This window comes from Haliaeetus albicilla, chromosome 3, assembly GCF_947461875.1.
Source record: "Haliaeetus albicilla chromosome 3, bHalAlb1.1, whole genome shotgun sequence".
NCBI lineage: Eukaryota > Metazoa > Chordata > Aves > Accipitriformes > Accipitridae > Haliaeetus > Haliaeetus albicilla.
Genome location: NC_091485.1, coordinates 26,898,227 through 26,922,591, shown reverse-complemented (window position 1 = coordinate 26,922,591; position 24,365 = coordinate 26,898,227). Strand labels below are relative to the sequence as shown.

Sequence of the window (24,365 nt, the reverse complement as noted above, 5' to 3'; positions counted from 1 at the left end):
CAGGTCTGTAGGAGTACCAGAAATTCTTAGTTACATCCCTCTGAGAGAGTAAGAAAGCTTAGGTGATATACAGCTTCAGTATACTGAGAGGAATCAACTCTGAAAGCATTCATTATAAGTACTGGGTTTGGTAATTAGGCTTAGAATTTATCTTAGCCTCCTAACTTCTGTCTTTCCTCAAAATGGACTGGATGCCCACAGTCACATTGTCAGGAACAGAGGTGGAGTATGCGGTTTAAGACAGGGAGGACAGCTGAAAGTCCTGACCTTGGTACTAAGAATTGACTCCCAGATAGATTCCCTCTTGCTTTGCTAATTCTCACCATGGTCCTCAATTTGACTCGAAGATCCATTATAATCTGTTACATTGCATGATAGAGAGTCTTAGGGATGTCTGGAATTTACCTGAGGTTTATAAAAAGCTTTAAGATTCTTTGGAGAAAAGTACTTTTTAAAATATATCATACCATTATTAGTTTCCTTTAAACAGTAAAAATATGAGTATATGTAGATGTGGCTTAACCTTGTTAAAAGATGCATGATTAGGGAGCCAAAGTTAACATTCTGGGTAGGATTAATTAATCTACTACCTCAGCTATCCAGAAAAAGATATCCGCCCCCCCCCCCCCCCAGCTTTGGGGTTTCTGTAGAATTCTCCCTCTGCTGCAGAAAAGAGCATCTTCTGCCTTTTCTGCACACAATGTTATGTAAAACTGGATGTCTTTAGGCTGTCACGTTTGGATACTGTCATCCTGGAGATCAAGCGTTGGAAGAATATCCAAAGGATTTCTTAAGCATAATTGCTTTCCACTTAAGTATATTTATTACTTTTATTTTTATGTGCTGCCTAGGAAAATACTTTATTTTAGCATAAGAATAATATTTTCCAACCACTGCAGTCTAATTGGGAACTCCTATTCAGTCTTTCTACAAGAGGAACATTAGGGGAAAAGAAAACCCAAGCTCAGTGCTGGGATAGACTAAAGAGAGGAGTAAAAAATACAAGTGCTGTGAGGGGCTTTGTCTTCTGGAAAAAGCAAATGCAAGAAGAAAAATGCCTTTTATGACAGGAATCTTTTAAGGAAAATAATAATTTCCGATATCAAGAGAATAGTGTTACAATGCTGGGGGGGGTTAGAAATAGGAAAAGGGGTGTGTCACAGTGCAAAGGAAAACAAATCAGAAATACAAATATTCATGCATATGGTTAATTGGATTTTTGTACAGTTGTGGCTACACACAGAACTAATTTTCAGTAGCGTTCTGGAATGTAGATATTTGAAATGTTAATATGCAAATGCATTTATTTTTCTGACTCTTCTCACACTAAAGTCATTGGGTGCATATACATTTGGGAGTCAAAATGGTAATCAAGTTTCTGGCTAGTAGCTGATAGACATGTATTGATACTAGGTGAAGCTGTTCAGGAGACAATACTTTCTTAGCAGTTCTGAACTTTTATGAATGCCAGTTATCTTAAAGGACATTATGAGGCAGCCTGAAATGATTGTTGACTTCCAGGAGTCACCCACTGAATTGCTGCTTACATACGGTGTAGCCAGGTGTGAAATCCTATTCTTGCATGTGTCGGCCGGAAGAGTTTAAAAGGTGAGTCTTAGAGCACCAGTGGTATTTAGGGAGAGAAGAAAGCAGAGGAAGGTGTAGCCCTAGCAGGTGATGCCTTGACATGCGATCCTGCATTTAATACTACTCTGTAACTTCTTTAATTTCAGATTTGTGTCTTGACTGAACCCTTACGGAGATGTATTTCCACAGCATGTTATTGCAAAGTGTGAAACATCTTCAAAATCCGTAGACTTTAACAGAGTTAGAGGATACTCAGCACCTCCTGTAACTGGCTCTTAAATTTGCCTTCTGCTGTGTGATTAATCTATCTAATCATGCTTAATATCTGCCTGTAGATGGTGACAGTGTGAATGTCCTCTTGGTTTTTATGTGGCCATGAGGAGAATGGAAAAGTAGAGAGATACTTCCAGAAATTACAGTAATTTGTAGGTACTGAAATAATGGCACACACATTTTATTTCTGTTCTGTCTGGGTAGCTCAGTAAATTGTGTATTGATTATGCTAATACAGCTAGTGTCTCTATTACTTGTCTGCAGAAATTATTCAAACATGTAGATTGAAGATGCACTTGGCAAAGTTACCATCCTAAGAAAAGGCTTTTGTGCAAAGATGGTTTTAAATTGAATTACTAATCATATGCTAATGGAAATTTATAGATTAAGTATTGAATTATAGGAAATGCAAAGTGCAAGTTAAAAATATATATTCTAAACTTCCTATCCTGACAGTCTTAGTTGCTATATTAGGTTTATTTTCGCATCTCTCAAGGAATATGTTTTAGGAAGGGATAAATCAATAGCAATCTATTTTTATAGTTTATTTTGGGATATGTGGCTTCTCCTGCTTTGTTTAACAAGCTGAAGGGAGGCTCAGGCATTTGGGCCAGTTCTTTTTTTTTTCTTTTTTTTTTTAATTTATTAACCCACCTAGACTAGAAGAAAATAGACTTTTTTCAATTATCTTTTGCTTTTATTTTATTATGGTTTGTAATAGCTCAGAAGCCATAAATCTTAGCCAGAGTTCTCCAGAAGGCTTCCCTTTCAGTGAAAATGTCCTTTATCACATTTCTAATTTTATCAATTTCTTTTCCATACAAGGTTTTTCCCAGGCATCAACCAGAATTGACTTGGGCTCTTCCATAGGGTGCTAAATCTACAGATTAACTTTTCAGTGGAAAAGAGGAATCCTGGTTAGTCAGTAGAATATGAATGAGATTTTGCGAGCTAGAAGATATGTATATTTTGTATTAACTTTATAAAATAATCTCCCTCCTTTATAGGCTAACCATGTGTTCCATGAAGAGACTCTAAGCAAAAGGGGTGAAATCCTCATTGATCAGCAGGTGTTGCTGTAGAGCAGTTGGGAGATTAATTCTATTTTTAGGATCTCTATATCAAAATTCCTGCAGGTTTTCCTCATTGGCTGTCCTCAATGCTACCACTTGATTTGTTGGGGTTTTTGGTCTTTTTTTTTCTTTTCTTTAAAAAGGAATAGTTGGTCTTAATGTTGACATTCAGCAGCCTAAGCATGAGAGGTGCTCTGAACTGAAACCAGGGTTTGCCTTGGACACTGGCTGTACCAAAGCTGAAATGTCCTAACCTTTCACATAGATACTGCTTCAGTTTAGAGATACTTTTTTTGCAGTAAAATGTTAAAAACTGGTATCTATCCAACCCACAAGCTTTTATAATGGGAGATAGAATTCTGGAATTCTGGTTTCCCTTATTGAGATTTTTTTTTTCTTTTAAATTGCTCTCAAGAAATGTGGTGTCACAGTTGTTGTGGTGATCTGGTCTTTTTCCAAGATTTTATTATTTGGAGTTCCTGTTTGTTTTGTTTTTTAGAAGTTGCACTGAGAAAATAGGTAGTAGGGACTTGATGGTTTGTTGTTTTAAGGAACAGATAAGTCAACTGAGAAATATTTCTACAGCCAACAAAACAGGTGACCTGTGGTCATAAACACATAATTGTAGGGACAAGGAATATTGTTGCTCTCGTGACATTATTTCAAATTTATCTAGAAGTGCTGTTCAGCAGTAACATCACTTAATCATAGTCTGGATTCATAAGCTATTGTTCTGGTTTCCTGAGGCCTCTCCTTTTACTAGTATTCTATGACTTTGTTATCTAGTATTTATCTTACCCTATGCTAAGATGTGGTACGTGCTGTAATGAAGATGACATCTCTATGCGCAATTACAGTCCTATAGTATTGGTAATTTTGACATTTGAATTAATAATAGTGCATACATGCTGCTGTTTTATCTGCACATCATCTTGTGGCTTTTTAAAGTTACATTTCATGGTATTGCTAGAGAAATGTTTTTGGTTAGCAAAATTTAAACCATGTCTCTATATAGGTTCTGTTTAAAGTTGCCCTCCTCTTCTGAAAGAAAATGGTATAGTTAATGTTTAAGGGTCGTTAATGTTGGCTGCATGTCACACTAGCTTTCATAGTCAGGTAAGTTTAACAGTGAGAGCTGAAATAGTACTTTAGTTTTCGGAGTCTGGCTGTGGAAAGGCATAAAGTGCTAATCGAGAGCTTATCTGATGCTACCAGCTGTAGCTTACTTAATGTAACAAATACCCATGCTAGTTGGAGGAATCATCTAACTTAATGCAAAGGAAAATGAGATGCTGTTTTGTAGATGATTTGTGCTAATGCTAAGATTTCCCTAATTCTGTGGGTTTTGTGGTGTAGTTTTCCTATTCCTTTTGCCATATTTACTCCTAAATGCGGTTTTATTTTTCCTGACAAATATGTCAGTCTAGTTGAATATTATTAGGAAGTCTTTGTGCCATGGCCTGTTGTGACTGAGAATCCTTAAAGGGCTTGAACAATGGTTTAGAAAGATGCTAACCACAAAGTTAACTGCTCTGATACTTGTTTCCTTTTTGTAGTGTAATAAAGACCTAGTGGTCAGCCTTTGCTGAAAGCAAACCTCAGCTGTCACAGAATTTTCAGATCCCTAAATAGCAGGGAAGTTTTAAACGTTTGGTTTCACACTGTCATGTTTTCACGTTACAAAATTGCATACCTGAACACAATTTGTTAGGCAGTATCCATGTTTGTTTTTTCCATTTTAAGACCTAAAAATGTTTGGTATACCTTTCAGTCAGCAGTGCAAAGCTGAGCACATTTCGGTGTGCAGTCACTTCTCACTAGAAGTGAAAGATTCTGGTACTGCAGCTGGTGGCAGTAGACATTCAGTACAGAACAGCAGAAAAGATGAACTCTTGCATTTTGGTTTGCATACACTTAGAACTGGAGTCCTGCTTCAAAGCAGCAGATCTTGTTTACTTCTTAGCAGGTAGCTGCTTTATTATAAAGTTTCCCACTTGGGAATCAGTTCTTGAAAAGTTCATGTTTAGCCAGCTCAATTCCATCTTGAAACTTAAAAAATGGTACGAGTTTTTAAACTGCCTTTCTGGACCGAGTTGTGACCTGTATTGTGGTTGAGGATTTCACTGGTAGGTAACAGATGTCTACAGCCTTTAGTAAGGTTGATCAGTACATACTGATGACCAAGGTGAGTTTCCTCTTGAGGGATGGAACAGTGGACTCTTTTTTTTTTTTTTTTTTTTTTTTGAGCTTGTTCTTGAGAACATTTTTTTGGAAATAGATCAGCAGCTGATGGTGGGCATAAAAAGAGTCAGGCTGGGCTGCTGCAGAGGTTTCACTGGGGGCTTTGGGGTAACAAAAGGCAGTATCTTTTTTTTAAACTGTATAGTAGTTGTTTTCATTATTTTTCTTGCTTTATTAACAAGTCTTACTGATCTGTGCTGCCCTAGTGAAAAATCTTTTTATTTAGCTTAGTTTGTGTTTGACCACACATTCCCCGAAACTCAGCTTTTCATAAGCTTTTGCCATTGCTTTCTTTGTCTGACCCGTTTCCTTTAGCTGTGAGGACTGCTGGGATGACTGCTTCAGCATAACAAAGAAAATCATACAGTATTACCACAGCTGAAGTACTGGTAACTTCATGGCTGCAAAATACAAGTTCAACTGAAACAGTCAGCTCATAAAATCATATTTTGTGAAATACATGACTTATTCCAGGGCTGGGGAAACTTTTATCAGATCTCTGTTGACGAGAAGAGTGTGCTTACTAGCCACAGCTCTGGGACAGAGATAGGGATTGCTTAGAGTCCTCCAGAGATTGTACTTGACTCTTTCTAATATATGTACTGTGTTTCAAGTTTCTGGTGTCCTAAGAGTGTCCTTATGAAAACTGGTGTTTTTTTTCTAGAAACTCAGATTCTAGAAACAACCAGTTGTATGAAGCCTTGGGGTTGGCGGAGGAGGAAAAGAGGTACCTGTGGAGTGTGTATATGTATCTCTTCTTTTGAATATATGTCTACATTTATATGTGACCCTAAGTGTTGCACTCTTTTCCCAAGAACCAGGGAAAATACCCCAAATCTTTGGATTTTAACTCAGTTGCATGATTATTTTTTGAGCTCTGAATTCTTCGGAGTGGAAATGCTGCAGAAGTGCAGTCTTTCCCCTTTCAGCTTTTTCCTCTGTGGAGGGAAAATGAATTCTTTTCTGTCTGCTGTTCTCTAACTCAAAGAACTTGGTCTTTGGGAGAATAAAAAGGAAATGGTTCTGCCTTTTAGCTCTTCCCTTACTTTTACTTTGGGAGAGTCAATCTTACTTAGGCATCATATCAGAGCATACGAGAACAGCGCTCTCTAATTTTTCAAAGTAGCAGCAGAATGGCTCTTGTTGGGTTCACTCTTGCCCAACAAGTTTTGAATAGTGAATCTGACAAGAATTGTATTGTTTTTAGTTCTACTGCTCTGGAAAGCTGTGAGCCAAGAGAAAGATGCTAGCATGGTGTATACAGTAAAACAGCATGGGGTTAGTTCCCCTTTGCAAGGCTGTCTGCACTGCTGAGATGTTTGCTACTGAATATAGGATTATTATTATTTTTTTTAAAGCTTATGTATGAATTAGCACATATACCTCTCCCGTCTGCCAGGAGAAGGCTGTGTCTTATCAGTGTGGAGCGAGTCGAATCTTAAAGCCCAGAATTATTCTCTCATTTAGTTCCATAATCAAATACAGTAGAATGCATTGCAGACAAATATCCCAGAGGAAATTTGATTTGTTCTTTAAGCCATGAAAATGATTTGGTCACTCTGTTCTCAGATTTGTAACTTCCATACAGCAACATATTCTGTTTTGGTCTGGTCTACACTTTTGCACTTTGCAGTGCAGCTTTTCTTGCCCGTGTTGTACAAGCATTACTGGCTTTCAGAACTGAAGCCGGTGTAAAGATGCTTGAAACACTTCACCTACCTAACATCTTTTTTTTGTTTTGTTTTTGTTTTGTTTACCTTTTTCTGACAGTAGAAGAAAATGAAACAGAGGACCAGCAGGCAGGTGTGGGACACACAGCCGCACAGACTGGTAATGCTGAATTCCTTCATTAGTGCTTGCTTACTGTTTGACAACAGTGTGAGGGATTTTTGTATCGGGGTGTTTTTGCAAAGCCTGCACTCTTCTTTCTCCGTTTCAGCTTAGAATGCATTCTTGGGGCTTGCAATGAAAAATAACATTCCTCTCCCCTCACCTTTCAATTCCTGAGAATTAGAAATTCTGCCTTTTGTAGGTCAGCCAACTGAAAGTGAGATGCTTCTAAAGTGCAGCATGCTTTTTTTTTTTCTTTTCTTTTTTTAAATTTTATTTTAAATAATCCTCCTCTACATCCCCCACATAAAACCCCACCCTGTGCCATTTCAGATAAACTTGAATATTCATTCCACTTAAGCTATTTTCATATTTGTAATATATGTGGATATGGGTAATTTCTTTTAGGATTGTTTGTATACTTTCTTACCAGTTAGGGGTTAATTAAGGGCTCCTTAAGTCAGTGAGATTAGGTGGACAAAACTGTTGTTTGAGTCAGGATCACAGGGATATGTATTGTTAATAATCATGAAGAAATAATTGTGAATTCCCAATAACAACAAGGGCTCTTTTATTCTCTAATATGCTTCTGAGAATGCAAGAAATACTTCACTTCTGTCTTTGGTACTGATTCCGCAGAATTTTATCTGAAGAGCAGGACTGACTCATCTGAATAGTCTCATTCATTCAGCTGAGGTCACCTTTTGGAGTAAAGGCTGACTCCTTAAGGATATTCCTAGAAGGCTAGTCATCTGAATACATGTAGGTAATTTGTTTGAGAACAGTTGGAGTTACTCCTCTTCTGAAGGTGAAGAATGCAGTTAATCTTTTCTTTAGCTAGAAGACTTTATATTTCTCTTGTGTGTGTGTCCTGTGGGTTTGTGTTTGGTGTTTGGTGCCTTTTATAGGTTCTAGTGGCTCTGCACGTAAACTATATTGTTTGAAAAGAGGAAATAAAGGTGAGAGATTTCTCTCCTTTTTTAATGGGAAATTTCTCAAACTGTTCTGAATGTACTTATGTCTCCATTTAGCTATCTGTAAACTTGGAAAAAAGCAAACTTGTACTGCTGTAGACTCATGAAGTTGAAAAATAGAGGACTGAAAAACTGGAGATCAGTATGACAAGGAATGGTTGCTTTTCTGTATTTTTTCTTAAAATAATTCTGAATGGTTGTCTTGCTGGTTATTTATTTCCCATCATGTCCTGTGTTGTTCTCTGTCTGTTTTTAGGCAAGATTTAACATTCTGGTTTTCTCTATAGCAAGAATGAAGTGCTGATATTAAAAACAAAAAACCTTCTGATAGAGCAAGCAGTACAGAAGGCCCACACTGTGTACACACTGCCAGAAGTTTTTATAGTAATACTTTGTATCTAAGCTCTGGCTCTAACCATTAAATGTGCTTTTTATAGAGTACCAAGTTATAAATGTAGTGCAGCTACGGCATATTAATCTTACTGCAGAGATTTAATGAGGCAGTTGTTTTGCGATGGACACTATTGGGAGCAGAGAGCGACAGAGTTTTACTTTACCACTGAGCTGAAGAAATATTCCTTGCCTGGTAATAATTATAACCACATGATCTAAGTTTTCCCTTCTTTTGCCAGCACTTTTCCATGCAGAAGTGGCTTAGAAGGAGGTCTACTGCAAGGCAGTGAAATGGATTGGAAAGGAGGCTGGTTTTTTGGTATTTTGATGTTTTAGTTGTGATTACCTATGGATCCTCGTAGCATAGGCAGAAATGTAAGGTGTTTCAAGAATACAGATAGTCTTTGCCAGTCCACTGAGATGGCTTGTAGATGTTCATTACTTTTACTTGACTTTTATATGGGTTATAAAAAGTAAATGTGGTGAAACCTCATTTTTACATGGGCAGAATACAATTTCTGCTGGTTGGCCTTAAACCGCTCCCATACTTGAAATTAATTGAAGTCCATGGCTTTATTGCCTCCAACACTTTTAAGTCAATGCAATTTTTCATTTTCCCCAAAGTTGCAGTTTTATTAGACCAAGTTACAGCAATAACATCCCTTAGGAGGAGGAGGAAGAAGGGAAGGGGAGAACCACCTGCCAGGGAACATAGTAATGAGAAAATCATGCTTCTTTTAATTTCCATTTATAAATAATGTTAACATAATCAGTAACAGAAGACAACTGTTCTTTCTCTTTTTGTTTTTTTTTTTCTTAAAGTGCCTTAATAGGCTGAATTTATTTCTGTTCCAAAAAAGTAACCCTCCTTTCCATACGAGATAGTTTTCAATATTTGCAGATGGAGCTGGTATGTGTACTGTTGCTGATGTGTATATTGAAAAATTTCAGTTGGTGCATGGCAGCTTCTGAAATAGGGCAGGAAAGCTTCTGGAAATGACAGTGGGATTTGCAAATGTTGGGAAAGGTAGTCTTACTATGAAGACAATCTTTGTTGAGGGAATTGTGTCTGTGATGTTGCAGATATTGGGGAGAAAGAAATGTGGGAGATTAATGACATTTGCCCTGAAGTCTGTATGTGAGCATAAGCTTTGAACAGGAGGTTAAGGAGAAGTATATATGAATGCTTATTGAATTTATAAAATACATTTTATTCTAGGGTTAAACCATGACCTCTTTCAAAAGAGCAGCTCAAATAAGGCAGCTTATCCTCAGTTTAAGTAACTATTTAAGGTTAGACTACCTCTTGATAGAAGATACTTGTTGTTGTAACAGAAAAGCTATCTATTCACAAGGCATCCAAATGATATTTTCTCTCTTTAAATATCTTTTTATTTATTTTGGTGGTGACATCTCTTCATGGAAGCGGATCACAGTGGAAATGCATTCATTGAGAGGGGCTGAGACTGCCAGAACTCATTTCACAAAGCTGTCGTAGGCTAAACTTGAACCTAGGTCCCAGAGGGTCCCACTTAAGTGTTGACCTAAAAACAAATGTGCCAGTTGGCTAGAGCATGTATTCTAAAGTTGCAGCAAAAGGGAATAAGCTTGACTGACTTCTGTCCCTGTAGAGTTTATATCTGCAAATGCAGAAGGAGAAGCAAAACATTTATTAGTTTTAAAATTATTCTAATTTTAATAACTGGTCTCTAAGTAGGAAGCTTTAAATTGAACGATTCTTTAAGCTTTTGTGCACTAAGGGGTGCATGTGTGCCTACGTGTGTGTGTATATTACTGAATTCCTGTAAAGTGCGAGTGTTTCTGAATAATAAGTCTTGACAATTCCCTCCCCTCCCTTTTCTTTCCTTCAGCATTGTACTTAAAGCAGAGTCAGACACTACCCTTATTTTGAAACAAACAGGTCTGTAAACTTTATGTGCAGCATTTAAATACTCATGTTAAAATTCAAACCCAGTGCCCACATTTCCCTGAGTGCTGTCAGTTTTATGAGATGAAACTGGGAGCCTGAGCTGAACAACTAATAGTATGCAATGTGCACGTGCTGCCTTCCAACAAGTGTTTAATGATGTTGGGGTCAGTTTGCAACAGTTAAGACAATTACTTCTTTTTCTGAACTGCTTATAACCTGGTGATCTCCTAACTACTTTTATTAATCTTGCCAAGTATTTTGGAAAATGAAGTGGCAATGGAAGTTATTAGATTCAGAGTATTCAGCAATGGCTGAAATGCCATAAAGTCCTTTTATTTAATTAGCATCCCTTTTTGGTGTGTAAATTTGCAGACTACTCCTCTGTTCAGAAGTAGCTGCCCAAGTGGAAGTTTTCACTCTTGAAAGAACCTTGTGAATGTCGTTTGTCATAAAAGGATCACACTCAGTGTATAGGGAGGGCTTTTGCACAGCAAATATATTTTTACCTTCAGAAAGTGTTTTTTATTTTTAAAAATTAATCTGGTCTCCCTCTGTAATATAATTCCCTTAAAAATAAATTCTGCCCTTTACCCCGTCAAAGAAATTCCTTGGTTTTGATCATGAGCCACATAGCATGAGGAAGACTTCCTGACATGGGTCATTTCCAGTTTCTGCTTGCGGGTCCATCTGTATTTTAACAGTTGAAGAGCAGCGTGCAGCACTGTGGACCAAAGGATGCAGTAAGATGATGAGAGCCCTGACCTTCGTCATGGGCAGCAAGAACGCCCACGCACAGTGGCAAATACAGGCATAGCTGTGCCCACATCACTGTAGGGTGCTGAGAGAGGATTTAAGAGTGGTTTAAAGTGGGATCCCCCCCTTCCTACTCACCCCTTCCCTATTCTAATGTGAATTTAGTGTTAGCATGTTTTGGTTTCTCTCCTTTCAAGTAGTTGTGCATGATCCTAATCAATTGAAACACTATTAAATAAAGTGGGTTCACAGACACCATCTCTGTGTTGCTGTGGACAAGAAGCCTACTGCTGGTTAGTCACCCGCTTGGCTAAAGAGCATAACATCTTAAAATGTACTTGCACAATCTCCTGTTATGTGAGTTTGTCCTTGTTTTCTAAAATGACTTGTTTTAGTTTTAGCTCTCTCAAATATCTAAAAGGAAAGATGAGGCGGCCAAAGCAGAAAAGGGAAAAGTGGTGAAACCCTTGCATTCCTTTTGCTGGAATGTACACAACCATTTTTCTTCTGCATTTCACTTGTACTGTTGTTCCCAAGGAAAAACAAAGTTAAGTGCCAGCTTGCTTTATTAGGGAAGACAGATTGTTTTATTTCTGTCTTTTGAAGGAAGCTTTTAGTAAAGTGGGCAAAAAGTCAGGAGTAGTAGTTAAAGCTACTCTGCTTCTCCTCAGAGGAGGAAAAGTTCTAGACTTTGCATTATCTCAGTCTGCGCTTGTCATCTGCAGAACCGAGGTAGTGCAGTGAGCTGTGTGGCTTCTCTGCGCAGAGGAGTTGGTGGTGAGACTGCACATTCCTTCCAGTTTAGAAACTTCAACTGGGCTCAGGACTGCTGCTCTGAGGCTAGAGCTATCCTGCTATCCCCAAAATGCTTGTTAACACGTCAAACAGACAAAGCTCTCCTTGTGCACTATTTAGTTTTTACAATAGTTAGTTTCCAGTTTTCCATGATTTGGCAAATACAGGAGCTTTATTGGGTTTGTCTTAAGTAAGTCATACACAAGTTCAAAGCATGTGTAGCATTTTGACCCAAGGTATAATCTTTCCAGGGCTTTGTTTGTGTCAAGTAGTGTGGTGATGGAGTATTGGAGGGGGTTGTAAAATCAAGATTAATTTCATGTTTATCTAAATCAAATTTGTTAGTCTCTTAATTCTGGTAATTTCCTGTGAAACGCTGTAGTTAACAGTGAAAAGAAGTTCCTGCACACTCATTGATTTGATTTTTCTTTTCATTGAAAACTAATTGCATAGGTGGTTCATCCTTTCTTACAATGATCAAAGCAGCTTCAATAGCTGTGATAAAATTCACAAACCTAACACTGAAGCATGGAAGAATTGCTTGAGTGAGAAATGGAGGTGCATTTGTGGGAGTAGAAGGGAAATTCTCCTTTCATTGAGATGAGAAAAAAATGAAGGAAGAAAGCCTCCTTTGCTTATTTAGCAATAAAATCTACAGTGTGCTGTAGGCTCATGCCAAATATATTTCTTCTCATCATTACCACAAGAACCTATCTTGATTTTTTTTTTTTTCTTTTTAAAGGTTCTCTTCTTAGATGCCTGACGTCACGGTCTTGATTTTCTTTCAGACCCTAACTGTAAACTAGAAGACAAGGTAGAAGATGGAGAAGTGCTAGACTGTAAGAAAAGGCCGGATGAAGGGGAGGAGTTAGAAGAAGAAGCTGTGCACAGCTGTGACAGCTGCCTCCAGGTGTTTGAGTCACTGAGTGATATCACAGAACACAAGATTAATCAATGTCAACTGACAGGTAAACAATACTTATCACTTTGTGGCTTCTTGCACTGTTCTATTTCTGATTCTCATCCTCTGCTTCTGATCTCCCTCCTTCTTTCTCAGTTATTTTACTCCTGCACTTGAATGCTTGAGTGAGACCTTCATAAACAGATTCTGGGACAGCATTATACTGTAAATGGGGCACTATAAATTTGCTTCATACTAAAGGATGTATGGATAATTACTGCATTATCACTGTATTTAAAGTGTTCGTTACCTGCGTGCCTGACTGCTGCTTGTATTTTCTAGATTCATATTGTGCAGCTTTCTGTACTTTGCTATACACATATTTTTCTAAGAAGTCACTTGTGAACGCACAGGGTATTTGTAAGTGGGGTTTAAGTGCAGCCACATAATGAATGAATTTGCACAATGGCATGTTGCAGAGCTGGGCTGGTTGTTGCGTTAGTCTAACCTGTTAACTACAAATGACTGTAAGTAATCAGTAACTGAAAGTTGAGAGGAATGAAGCAAATTGTTAGAGGGAAAATAAAATCGCAGCTTTAGTCAAGGAGCAGAACTGAGTGCTGATCAGATGCTACTGAGTTGAGCAGAGCTGGGTGAATGGACCTGTAGCCAGCCTAGGTTCCTCTTTGAAATTATTGTAGACAGCCCCCTCACTGAGGAAACCACATGAAATCTGCTGAAGTAGTTTTGCCTTTTAGATTTAGTAGGTCTTTTGATGGTACACACTGTAGGTCCAAACAGACTCTGTATCAACAGAAAGGCATTTTTATTTTTTAGTACATGGTACTTTAGTTTTAGCCTCTACAGTGTAAAATGTACTTATTGTGCAGTGCAGTTATGTTAAAAACCTTCTTTTATTATGACTTTGTAAACAAGGAAAGCCATCCTTCCCATTTGGGGATGCTTTTAGAAAGTGTGCGTGTGCTTATGCTTGGAGAGCTTTCTGAGTTATTTTTGGTTCCAGTAGATCCATAGGCTAAGTCCTGGCAGGATGACATAAAAGTCAAGTAGCAGCCTTGCTATTGAGGGCGAAGTGTGAAAAGTAGGTGAGCAGAAGAGGAATAAGTGGGCAGGAGCAGAAGGAAAGTTGAGGAAGTAATATGAATTTGTCAAATGGTTTTAATCCCAACTTCAAGTTATGGAAGACGAAAATCTGCTGCAGCAAGAAACGTTTACTTTTATTAATATTTCGCTTTGCCTTTTCTTGCCTGTAAAATGTTTTTCTAACTTCAGATACAATCAGTTTTGCCATTCCCTAATCACTCCTACAAACAAAAGGAATGTATTTGTCAATATTGCTCATGGTTTCTGGCATTACGGATATTCTCTCTTGACTTTAAAAAACTTAAATGTTTTTTTCTCCTTTTCTTCATACCTCTCTTCTTTCTTTTGCTCTTTCTATGTTGAAATATTAGTGGCTTTAGCTTGTCTCCTCCTTCCCTCTCCCAGAAACCATTCCCCCTGCCCTGATCCTCTGGATCTCCTCTTTACCGTCTCAGATCCCATTTATTCATCCTTGTTTTTTCACCTTGATCTGATATGGTTGTTTCTCCTTTCTAGTTAGCTAGTTGCTGCCCCCCCTCCCCACTTCTACCAAGTGGTTTCTCTACTTTAAAGCTGCAAGCAGAATGCAGTCAACAGTGCTTGCACAGTTCGGTTGAGAAACTGAAGAAGAGCAGGTGGGGGGGAGCAGTAAATAGGAAGAGTCCCAGAGCACTGCTCCTGAACACAGCAGTTCTTGCTGAGAGTTGCATTGCTAAATGAGAGTGAAAACAAGTATGCTGGATAAGTCAACTTGGGGTGCATGTGTAAAGGCAGGAATACATGTATGATGTCAGAGGATGGGGGAATGAAAATGAATCTTGAAGGAAATTGTTTAAGTTTCTAAAAATACCTTTGCTTCTCTTTCAAGGAAACTTGTGATAGTGAGTAGGTAGAGATTGGACTGTTTGAAAGCTAATGAAGTGGACAAAAACCTAAATCGCACATCCTTCAGGACTACCATGTTCACAAAAACCCAACTGTCCTCTGGTTCTAAATATAAATGACTAAAATACACCCGTAAGTTGAGAGGGGGGGCTGGATGGAATAGCCAGAGTTGAGGATTTCTTCTTTCTCCAGCAAAAAAATACTAAATGGTTGGTTAGTGAGGTGAATTCAATGCAGGGTGGCCTAACACTAAGGATACAACATTTAGGAAAACCTCACTGGTTTAGATTATTTTTAGTTAATCAGTGACAAACAGCTGACAGCCAAACAGCTTACCTTTCTCTTCTGAAGCACAATACATATTTGACAAAAACAGAGTTTGCTTTTAGCATTTTAGGCAAGATCCCTGGACTCTTGCTTTTCTCTTGGACTTCTACCAGTGCCTTTGGGTGCCATGCTCAGATTCAAAGTTTTCAAAAAATAGTCTTACGATGGAAGAGTGGTTGCACCTTCCTTTCTCATCACAATCTTCTGACGCAACAGGGTGTTACATAATTGCTCTGGTTGTCTCCTTTTGGAGGAGTCCCCATGAAACTTGTAGACAACCTAAGGTATTTGTCTGTCACTAAGTTGTTAATGAAAGGCAAGAGGTCTACCAAAATTGAATCTTTTCTACTATACTCTGTTCTTTGTGTCAACCGTGTTGTCTCTGGAGGAGAGCAGAGTGTATCATCTATAGTGATGTATGATCTTTCTAAGCTCGGCCTCATGTCAGATACTGAAGATTTACCTAAGTTATCCATTATGTAAAAACACTAGGGCTGTCAGCTGTCAGTCTGAAGTTCGCATTTGAGTTCTGAAGCCCTCCAAACCCTGATTTTTCAGATGGCTGAGCCAGCTGCAGCTTGTCTGGATTTTACTGAGCTTTGGAGGTGCTCTGTGAGATGCATAGGGAGCTGCCCTTCAAGAATTTATGAACTACGCATGTTGGCCCAGTTGCAGGGTCATTTTTCATACAGTTATACTGGGTAAAATCAACAGTTATGTTGATGGAACAAACAGGATGGCAAAACAATGGCTTAAGACAAACCTTTAGTAAAACCCTGAATATGAAACATGACAGTTGAGTGTTATGGTGTCTTGACTGCCCCTAATTCTACCAACCCTGTAACATGTTTGAGAATGGCGCTTGCCACTGTAGGTTCTCAAATTGATACTGAGGCTTCTAGTTTTTGCATTTGAAAATGTTAGATGTGTTCTTCTGAAGCTTTGACACTTCAGTGGAAGGAGTAAAATTGCTTTATTGAATCTTCATTCTGCGCTCTCAACCAAAGACAGGAATGGGAAGAAGGGAGCTGGTTTATTAAACAGTGGTCCCAATCTCTTAAAATGTCAGTCACCCCCACCTTTTCAGAGGATAGTGGAAGATGAGTTACTTACAACTCTGAGATTTAGCTCTCGGGATCTTGAATTGCTGTTCTCTTGCAGATTTTTTACAAAGGAGAAGAAAAAAGTTCTCCCCAACTGGTTCCTTCCTGTAATCTGTTGTTTGAATTGAACTCATGTTCTTTTTCTAGAGGAGGGCATAACTGCTCTTTTATACTAATGTGTGCGCTATTGATCTTTTCAATTTGGGTCTGATCCAATATCCATTGAAGTCAATGAAAAGATTCCCATTGACTTCAATGGGGAATGGAACAGGCCCTTCATGAGCTGTTTAGTAATATTTTTTGCTATCATCTGAAATTCTTGTACTGAAGCTTTCTCTGAAAAGGTGATGATTTATTTATGTTAATTGTTGACAATTCCTGTGATGTTTGTGGAATACAGATAATGGATAAACAGGGGAAAAAGTCCAAAAAAATTCTTTGCAATACTTGTAACCAAGGGCAGATAAGATGCTGAACTGTATTAATTTAGTCATTACAAAAGATTGGCAATAAAAATATGGATTTAATAGCATTGCTCTCTGATGTTAATGCTTTTCTCACTCCATCCTTCCTGCAGCATTTCCATGTAATAACTCATGAGCCACTTACACATTGTCATCCTCTAAGTTGTGTATATAAGTAAAGGATTCAATTAGCACGGCTATGAACTTGATGTCCTTCCAGTATATGTCAGTTTGGATCTCACTGTAGGAACATGCATGCAGGATCAAATGTGCTGCACTACTGATAAACACTCAGCTGCACCTTCTCTCCTTCTGCCAACAGGAAAAGAAACTTAACCTTTTGCAATGCTGCCATATATGCTGTTGGTGGGGCACATTTGTCAGACACTTACCCTAATCTTCTCCTTGATTTATAATCTCTTCTCCCTGCACAGTGCTTTGTGCTGTTTATTTCACCTTTCAGTTCTCAGGGTTTGTACTCCATGAAGTCTCCCATGTATACATGAGAACTGCCTCTCCGCTGGCTGACTGTGTTCAGAGGCATTCAGCTCAAGCCTGGTCCTCTTGAAGATCCTGTAGGATGCTTTGGCATCAGAAGTCTCAGTCATAACCGGAATAATACTAGAAAAAGGAGCATCTTATGGTGCTGTCTTGCTTACAGTCAAACATGCAGTGAACATGCCAGTCTAGTTGGCTGAGGTGTTGAATAACTCAACAGCAATGGATGTGCTGGTACACAAGACTGCCATCCTCCACCTGAATGTCAGTAGACCTAGTGCATGTTACAGGACTTCCCTACTAGCCCCATTGGCATCACAGGCTGCAAAACATGTCTGAAAGCAGGGTACTGAATCATATGCAGTCCTAGCTTCAAGGCTAAGGGTGTTCTGAGGTAAAAAACATGAGGTATTTCTCTATTGGGGATATTTATTTTACCCTTAGGTGATTAGGTAGACTTCGTTTTGTGCTTTGGGCTCTAGCTTAGTGCTAGAGCTTTGACAAGTTGAGTGAGTATGTCAGGTAGAGCTGAGAGCCATTCATGTTATTCCTTAAGTTGTTTCTGATGTTGAAAAGGTTACTGGCTGTAGCTGTGTGTCCCCTGCCAATGAGGAGATGCAGTCCTGCTCTCTAGCCCTGCTCAGAGATTATTCTCGTGTGCTATCTGAAAATAATTCCAGCAGATATATTGGGGACCGGTTGTTCTGAGTGCTGCTTTCCATCAGCATTGGAGTATCACTAGATGGGGAACTTGTAGCTAAGTCAGTATTTCTGTGTTTCCAATTATGACCAAAATTAATTTTCGTGGATATCATCCTCCTGTGTGGTTGAGAAACACCTTCTTGCATGTCTAGAAATAAGAGGTTGTGCTACCTAACAGCTTTGCAGAGACAGCATGCACGACGAGTCATCAGGACTTACCAAATGGGAGGTAATAGAGATTCCACTGTAATGGTTTCCTTCTCTTGCCTCTTTTCTCTTCTTCCTAGTGCCCAGGAATCTTTCATCTTTCTGAATGAGTTGGTAATGCCAGGACCACCTCCTTCACTAGAAGACTTGAAAACTTTCCAGGGGATTTTGTCCCAAAGGATGTATGCTGTGCACAGTGAGACTACAAGATAAATCTTGTGAGCACTTGGCGTTGTCATGCTTTGATATCCTGGCTAGATTTGCTCTTCCTGCTAGCAAAAGAATCCTAAAGCTGGCCAAATATATTGCAGAACTTGCCATTGTTTTTTCAGTTTCCACTATCTGTGTGGAGAAAAGATACATGGCAAGGGTCCTTGGTCATTTCTGCAGCACAGAGAAAAATCTGAGCTTGAAAAAAGTGCTTCTGAGGACAAGGACCCTAAGAAGTTAAATCTATGATGCACCAAAAGCGTATTCATGTGCCTCATTGCAGTTAGTGGCACACTGCCAAGCACTGTTTGCCAAGTACAGTTACTTCACTTGAGAGAGTCACCCTGTTTTCTCTTGAGAATTCATGCACCAAGGACTGCATATGGATTTTACATTAACCAGTTATTGAATGAAAGACAAACAGTGCTTGGACTGGGGACTTGAGCTTAGGCCTCTCTTTTTCCTTAGAGGGCTTCCCAGTTGCTGTACTACAGAGACATACTTCTACTTTTCCATTTGCTTTGGACTACAAACTTCTGACTTCTCTGCAAAATTACATTGTGTTTGACTGAGACAGTGGAAAGCAGACCCTCTCCTCCAGTTTCCTGTCCCAGACAACGCACATGGTAGTTCAATGCGCTTCTTTGAGTTTGCAAGTTGTGGACTCGCATCCTTTCAAAACTACGTGGTCCAGGACCAATATCTGCAACTCCAAATCCTTGATATTTGGGGAAAAGGGGGAATAGGTTGGTAACTACAGCCTCTGTCTCCAAAGGTCATAATTTTGAATTCAGAGAGCAGTGTAAAGTCTGTCAGTGGACTTGGATGGAAGATTTATATGCATTACAGAATGGCCAAGGCCTGCTAAAATCATAGCAATTTGGAGAATCTGCCATACAGAACTTCATATGCAAAACTGCATGCTCCTAGGGAGGATAGATGAAGGTCTTGATAATTGCATTCTTAGATTTTCATATCAGAATTCTGTATAAATACTTCTGTAGGTACTGCTCAGATGTGGAGGGCACTTGTATATGCTGGAGCTGAAAGCTGTGAAAGTAGGCTGCATAGCCTTCTTGCTGTTCTTCAAAACCCCTGTGCTTACCTTGGAGAGACAGCAGATCCATGATGAACAGCCAACATGGGCAAGGAGGCATAAACTCCTCCCCCTTTTGCTTGGAAATCATTAATCTCTGCTCTTGAGATTATTAATCAGTCATAAAACCAGTAGATCTTCACCTCCTGGGTGTTTTAAAAGCAGCCTGTTGCATTTCCTGAGTTGTCTGTTTGTGACCTCTTGTAAATGAAAGCAGCTGATGTCTGTATCACGGAACTGTTATTTTTGACTCGGGGAACCCCTGTAATAAACCTGTTCAGGAGCATTAATTGTAAATGCCAGAACTCTTGTTCTGTTTGGAGGTATAAGAGGAAGGAAGTGGTGGTGTCTTCGGAGGGGCTTTGAGTGCTTCCTGTATATCTTTCATTGATTTTTTTTTCCCTCAATTTTGCTTCCTATTTTCCTCTTACTCTAGCCTGATTTTCCATCTCTAAAAAAGGCAGGTGTTTCTTTTAGGACATACTGGCAAGGATAGCTTTGGTTAGCTTATCTACTGCATGTGTCCACCAAGGACTTTACACCATGTGAACCTGAACTCCCCACATAACAGCAAGATACCGGATCAGACCCGCTGTCCCTGTACCAGTGGGGAAACTGCTTGCCTTGCTGAGTACCATGGACAGAGACACCTCCTCACTGGCCCAGGAAGTCCTGGCCTGCAGCAGAAACCACTCAACTAGAGACTGTAGTTCTCTCATTGGCAAAGGGGTTTGATGTAGGCAGCCCCAGTGCAGTGGTTACCAGGTCTAGTTCTTGGTACAATTGTCTCTCAACTGTCTTTTACATTTAAATAATCTAGCATCATGTATGGGGCTCTTAGGGCTCATCTTGCAGCAATCCACGGTTTACTGGGCAAATGGAGTATGGCAGCAGAGTTTGGCCAAAGTGCCGTTACACATACAAGGTATCCACTCCTGTCCAGAACATGAATCCAAACACCCTGGGATTTGGACATGATACATTTGAAGCATGCTTTTGATCAATTCTGCTCAAAGCTTCTCAAGTAAATACTCTTCCACTGAAGATAAGGAGTGAATACTGAGGACAACAGTACAGTTTTGCAGGTTAAAAGGCCCCATGTGCTTGCCACCTAGAGTCTGTTTTTCAGCACGTACTCAGAGGTTTATGTAAACAATATAGCTTACTTCAGTGTCTTCTTCCCAAGCCATGCTCAGCAGTAGGACTTAGGGTCATAGTCCTAAACTATACCACACAACATGTCAATGTGGTGCTTTTTTGACATAGGACTGTGCAAGCATCGATTAGGCATACCTGACATGCCATTGTGGGTGAGTGCAATAGCATTAGGCTCTGGGAGGGACCACGATAACATTATAATTAGTTCCTCTTCTGGCTTTGGTATTTTGTGGTTACCAAGCTAGCTGTACATGATTGTCCCTGTCTCCAAGCACTGACTTGCCCAGCTCCGTAGCTTTTTCAGACTTAGTTCAAGTTCCTCCCTGGCACTCTCTTGAAAGTCTGCCCTAGCTAGATCCAGAACTTTGCTTTATTACATTGACAGTCTGTTGCTCCTTTTATTTATAGCCACTGCTGGGTGTTCTAAAGGTCAAGCCGTTTCCTCACAGAGCATTTCCAAATGGGCAGTACAGGCTATCTCTTTGTGTTACCATTTGGCTACTGTGTCTTTCCCATTGAATATTAACTTCCCTCTCCCAGTGCTCGAGTGACATCTCCCGCCTGTTTCAGAAGAGGGTCCAATTCTGAGATATGCCAGGTGATGACATGAGGTAATCCACTGACCTTTATCAGGCATTGTGTGGAGGACGTAACTGCCAGAGCTTATTCCAGTTTTGGGAGAGCAGTACTATAATCACTATTTGATCTATGCAGCAGAAATTCCTAATTCACATTGTCCAAGGAAGACAGTTGCCTGCAGGGGAGAGAAGGGAGGGGGCAGGGGGAATCATCAACACTGGCACATATGTGAAGAAGAAAAAATAGTCATTACTTACCCTATGATAACTATGCTGCTTCCAATTACTGTTGTAATCAATATGGATCCTGTGGCCAAGCTTGTCTTGCTTTTCACAGTCCTCAGTAATACAGACTTTGAATTGTAAAGCTGCTGCTGATACAGGGTCATAGCTACCCTGACCTTTACCCAGTACAATGGGAATTCATGTGTATGATTCTAATAGACACACTATTAAAAATAAAATAATGATTGTCTTGCATATATGCACATACATACACCTACAGTCCATATTTACTACAGGGTTTCAGAGAATCAGTTACCGTAGAGTAAATACCTGTTGTTTATTCTATGCTTCTATTTTACTGGAATATTTATAACTTATTGTCAATGTATTACAGAATGGGTCTTGTTGCTATGACAAATTAGTCTTTTTAAGTGGTGAATTTCCTGCACCTTCTAAAATAATTTTCTTGAAATACTTGCTGTTTTTATTATTGGTGCTTGCTTTAATTACCATTTAGAAATGAACGGAATGGGAGGTACAACAGATTATCATTACTTATATGTTCAGCAGTTAAATTCATAGCTTGAAAGCCAAATGTAACAAAATGCCCCACAGCTCTTTAACACTTTGCTTAATACAGTTGTAGAAGAACCTTAATTCATGTTTATACAATCAGCTGTAGAGTGTTCAGGCTTCCAGGTGATGTGGTAGTTCACTAACACACCACCTATGTGGGCTCAGTTTATGCTCTCAAGCATCATCTGGAGGGTGTAAAAAACCTGCTTTTTATGAAAAAAGAATTGTTAGAGGGGAAAGGTCCTTAAAGACGTTCCAGTCCCTGCCTGGTCTTGGCGTAATAACCTGTCTGAGATGGTCATAAAATCACTTCTGCTTCCATACTGTGACTCTGCTAGTTAGAGGGAATAGCATTAAGACAAAGAGAAAGCACATCTTAATTCACCCATGGTGTTCTGAGCTAGACCTTGTGCTTTCTTTTTAAGAAAGACACCTATTGTATCAATACACGGTTGTGGAAATCCACTGTGATGCTCAGATAGAAGTACAGTCCTGGCACAGGATGCTGCACCTATGGAAAACGCTGGAACCTGCAGTCCCTTTTACTAAAGCGCCTCTGTTTTTTGCAAGACACCAGATATGCCATTAATTCCAGCTGTTCTTCCAAAATGACTGATAGTTGAGGCAAACTCTTTCTTAATGTGAACCCTTAATATTCCTAATTTTATATCGCTGTACTTGTATGAAGAGGTCATAGTCCTTAGCTGGGGATATCATTTGGGAATGCTGTAGTGTAACTGAGATCTATGACCTCTTAATAAGCATCAGGAGAAAGAGATGGGGATCATTCTACAACATGCCCTGGGGGTACTTTCCCTTCAAGAAGGCAAGCTGGAACTGTTAAACTTTTTTCTTTCTTTCAGTTTTTTACCTTCAGGGGGAAATTGATCGATTTGGAGATGATTATTCCATAATCTCTGAATTTTTCTCTTCTACACTGCAATGGGAACTCCTTGAAGTTTAAAGGGGTTGTGTCTCCTGTGTGCACTGTGGAATGAACCCAAGTAGTTTATGGGGACAGCAGTTCTCTTAGCACAGTTAGTGTGATAGTAGGCAAGTTTGGAACTAAAATGCCAGGAGGGTCTGTGGACAGAAAAGGCTAAATTTGTTATTAAATTTGGCTGACTAAGCATGATCACTTCTCCCAGTGGATGCTTCATTTGGGATTTATTTTGGGGGGGAGGGAAGTGGGGTTTTCCCAGAAATGTGCATGTATTAAAGACATGGTAGAACTGAGAGTTATCATGGTGAATTGAAGCAAACTAGAAAAGGCGAACTGGCAGTCAACTTCTAAAAACTCAAACTTGACAAAGAGTATTTGACATGGATTTAATAATGACATGAAATGCCAGAACTTTATCTGTCAAATTTTGGTTTAAATTTGCACTTAATAATATTATCAAAATCATGTTAAGTTTATAAATGTACAAGTAAAGTGATTTAATAATTTTGTCTGTAATATTTCTGAAGTACATAAAATGCAGTAAATTATTTTGCCTTTATGTAAACAAGGAAAGCATGCTTTCAGGACAGGGAATAAACTGGAGTGCTTCAAAATGTCTTTTGAAATAGAAATCTACGTAAGATAGTGCCATGGATTGGCACTTGGTTGATATGTATAATATATGGGAATTAATTTTAAATTTCATAGAAATACCTGTCACTGGTTTATTGCCACCCTCACCGTGACCAGAACTGGTGTCTCTCATTTGTTTTACTGCTGGATCCCAGCAGGAAGTGCAGTCTAATGACTGAAGGAAGGTTGGGTGACTCATGCGGGGGAGGCTGGAGAAGGGTCAAGTTTTTCAAGTTCTTCGCAAACCTTCTACCAGCTGTAAAAGCAAAGCATAGGGAAGTGAAACGGCAGTTGCGAATTTACCTTTCTCAGACAAATGCAGTCTTCAGCATGAGTGCATAACCATCAGTTTTACTGTTAACACATTAATTAACATCAATAATTTTTCATATGTATATGTTTATTTATTATTGCTGTTATCTGGCTTCTGTACGTGGCCAGAAGTGATGCTTGGATTTTTGCAAAACACTGAGCATGTTTGATCTTTCCTGTAAACTCAGTTTCTAAGCAACACATCCTTTGTCCTGAACTATTTTAATATGTCAATAACCGTAGGTTTCTGTATGATTCTAATTATTCTTCTAAACTGCATTTGAAATACTTAAAACAGTTTTAGTATTTGCTTTTTCTGTCATGTTATGATTAGAATATTTTGCATTACAGGACAGTTTTTCCTTCACAAGGCATCTGTGTAGCCTGACTGGAGAATGTTTTTCAATTTATGTCCATCAGTTGTTGGCTGTAATCTATGCTTCAATGAAACCAACGGAAATGTCATTATCATGTTTGTTGAGGGCAGTATTTCTACTAGTGAGTTCAAATTCTCATTCGATTGTATTATTGCTTTCAGGATTCTTCTCCATGGCACTCAGATCTCTTGCCTTTCCAACATTTTATCATTTCAAA

At 39.1% G+C, this 24,365-nt stretch overlaps 1 protein-coding gene across 12 annotated transcripts in view; it reads left to right on the top strand.

The window, feature by feature from the left end:
• The window catches only part of ZNF521 (zinc finger protein 521), a 232,610-nt gene that overhangs the window by 11,838 nt on the left and 196,407 nt on the right, over positions 1–24,365 (top strand). For 4 of the 12 annotated variants that reach the window (XR_011323988.1, XM_069779194.1, XM_069779197.1 and 1 more), the window contains exons 3-5: positions 5,839–5,901; positions 6,945–7,004; positions 12,638–12,817. Coding sequence is in view for 8 of the 12 variants with exons in the window: in XM_069779194.1 (XP_069635295.1) it covers positions 5,839–5,901; positions 6,945–7,004; positions 12,638–12,817 (303 nt within the window). In the remaining 4 variants the exon portion in view is untranslated. The remainder of the gene's footprint in view (positions 1–5,838; positions 5,902–6,944; positions 7,005–12,637; positions 12,818–24,365) is intronic. The other 8 variants (XM_069779203.1, XM_069779195.1, XM_069779199.1 and 5 more) reach the window with 3 other exon arrangements.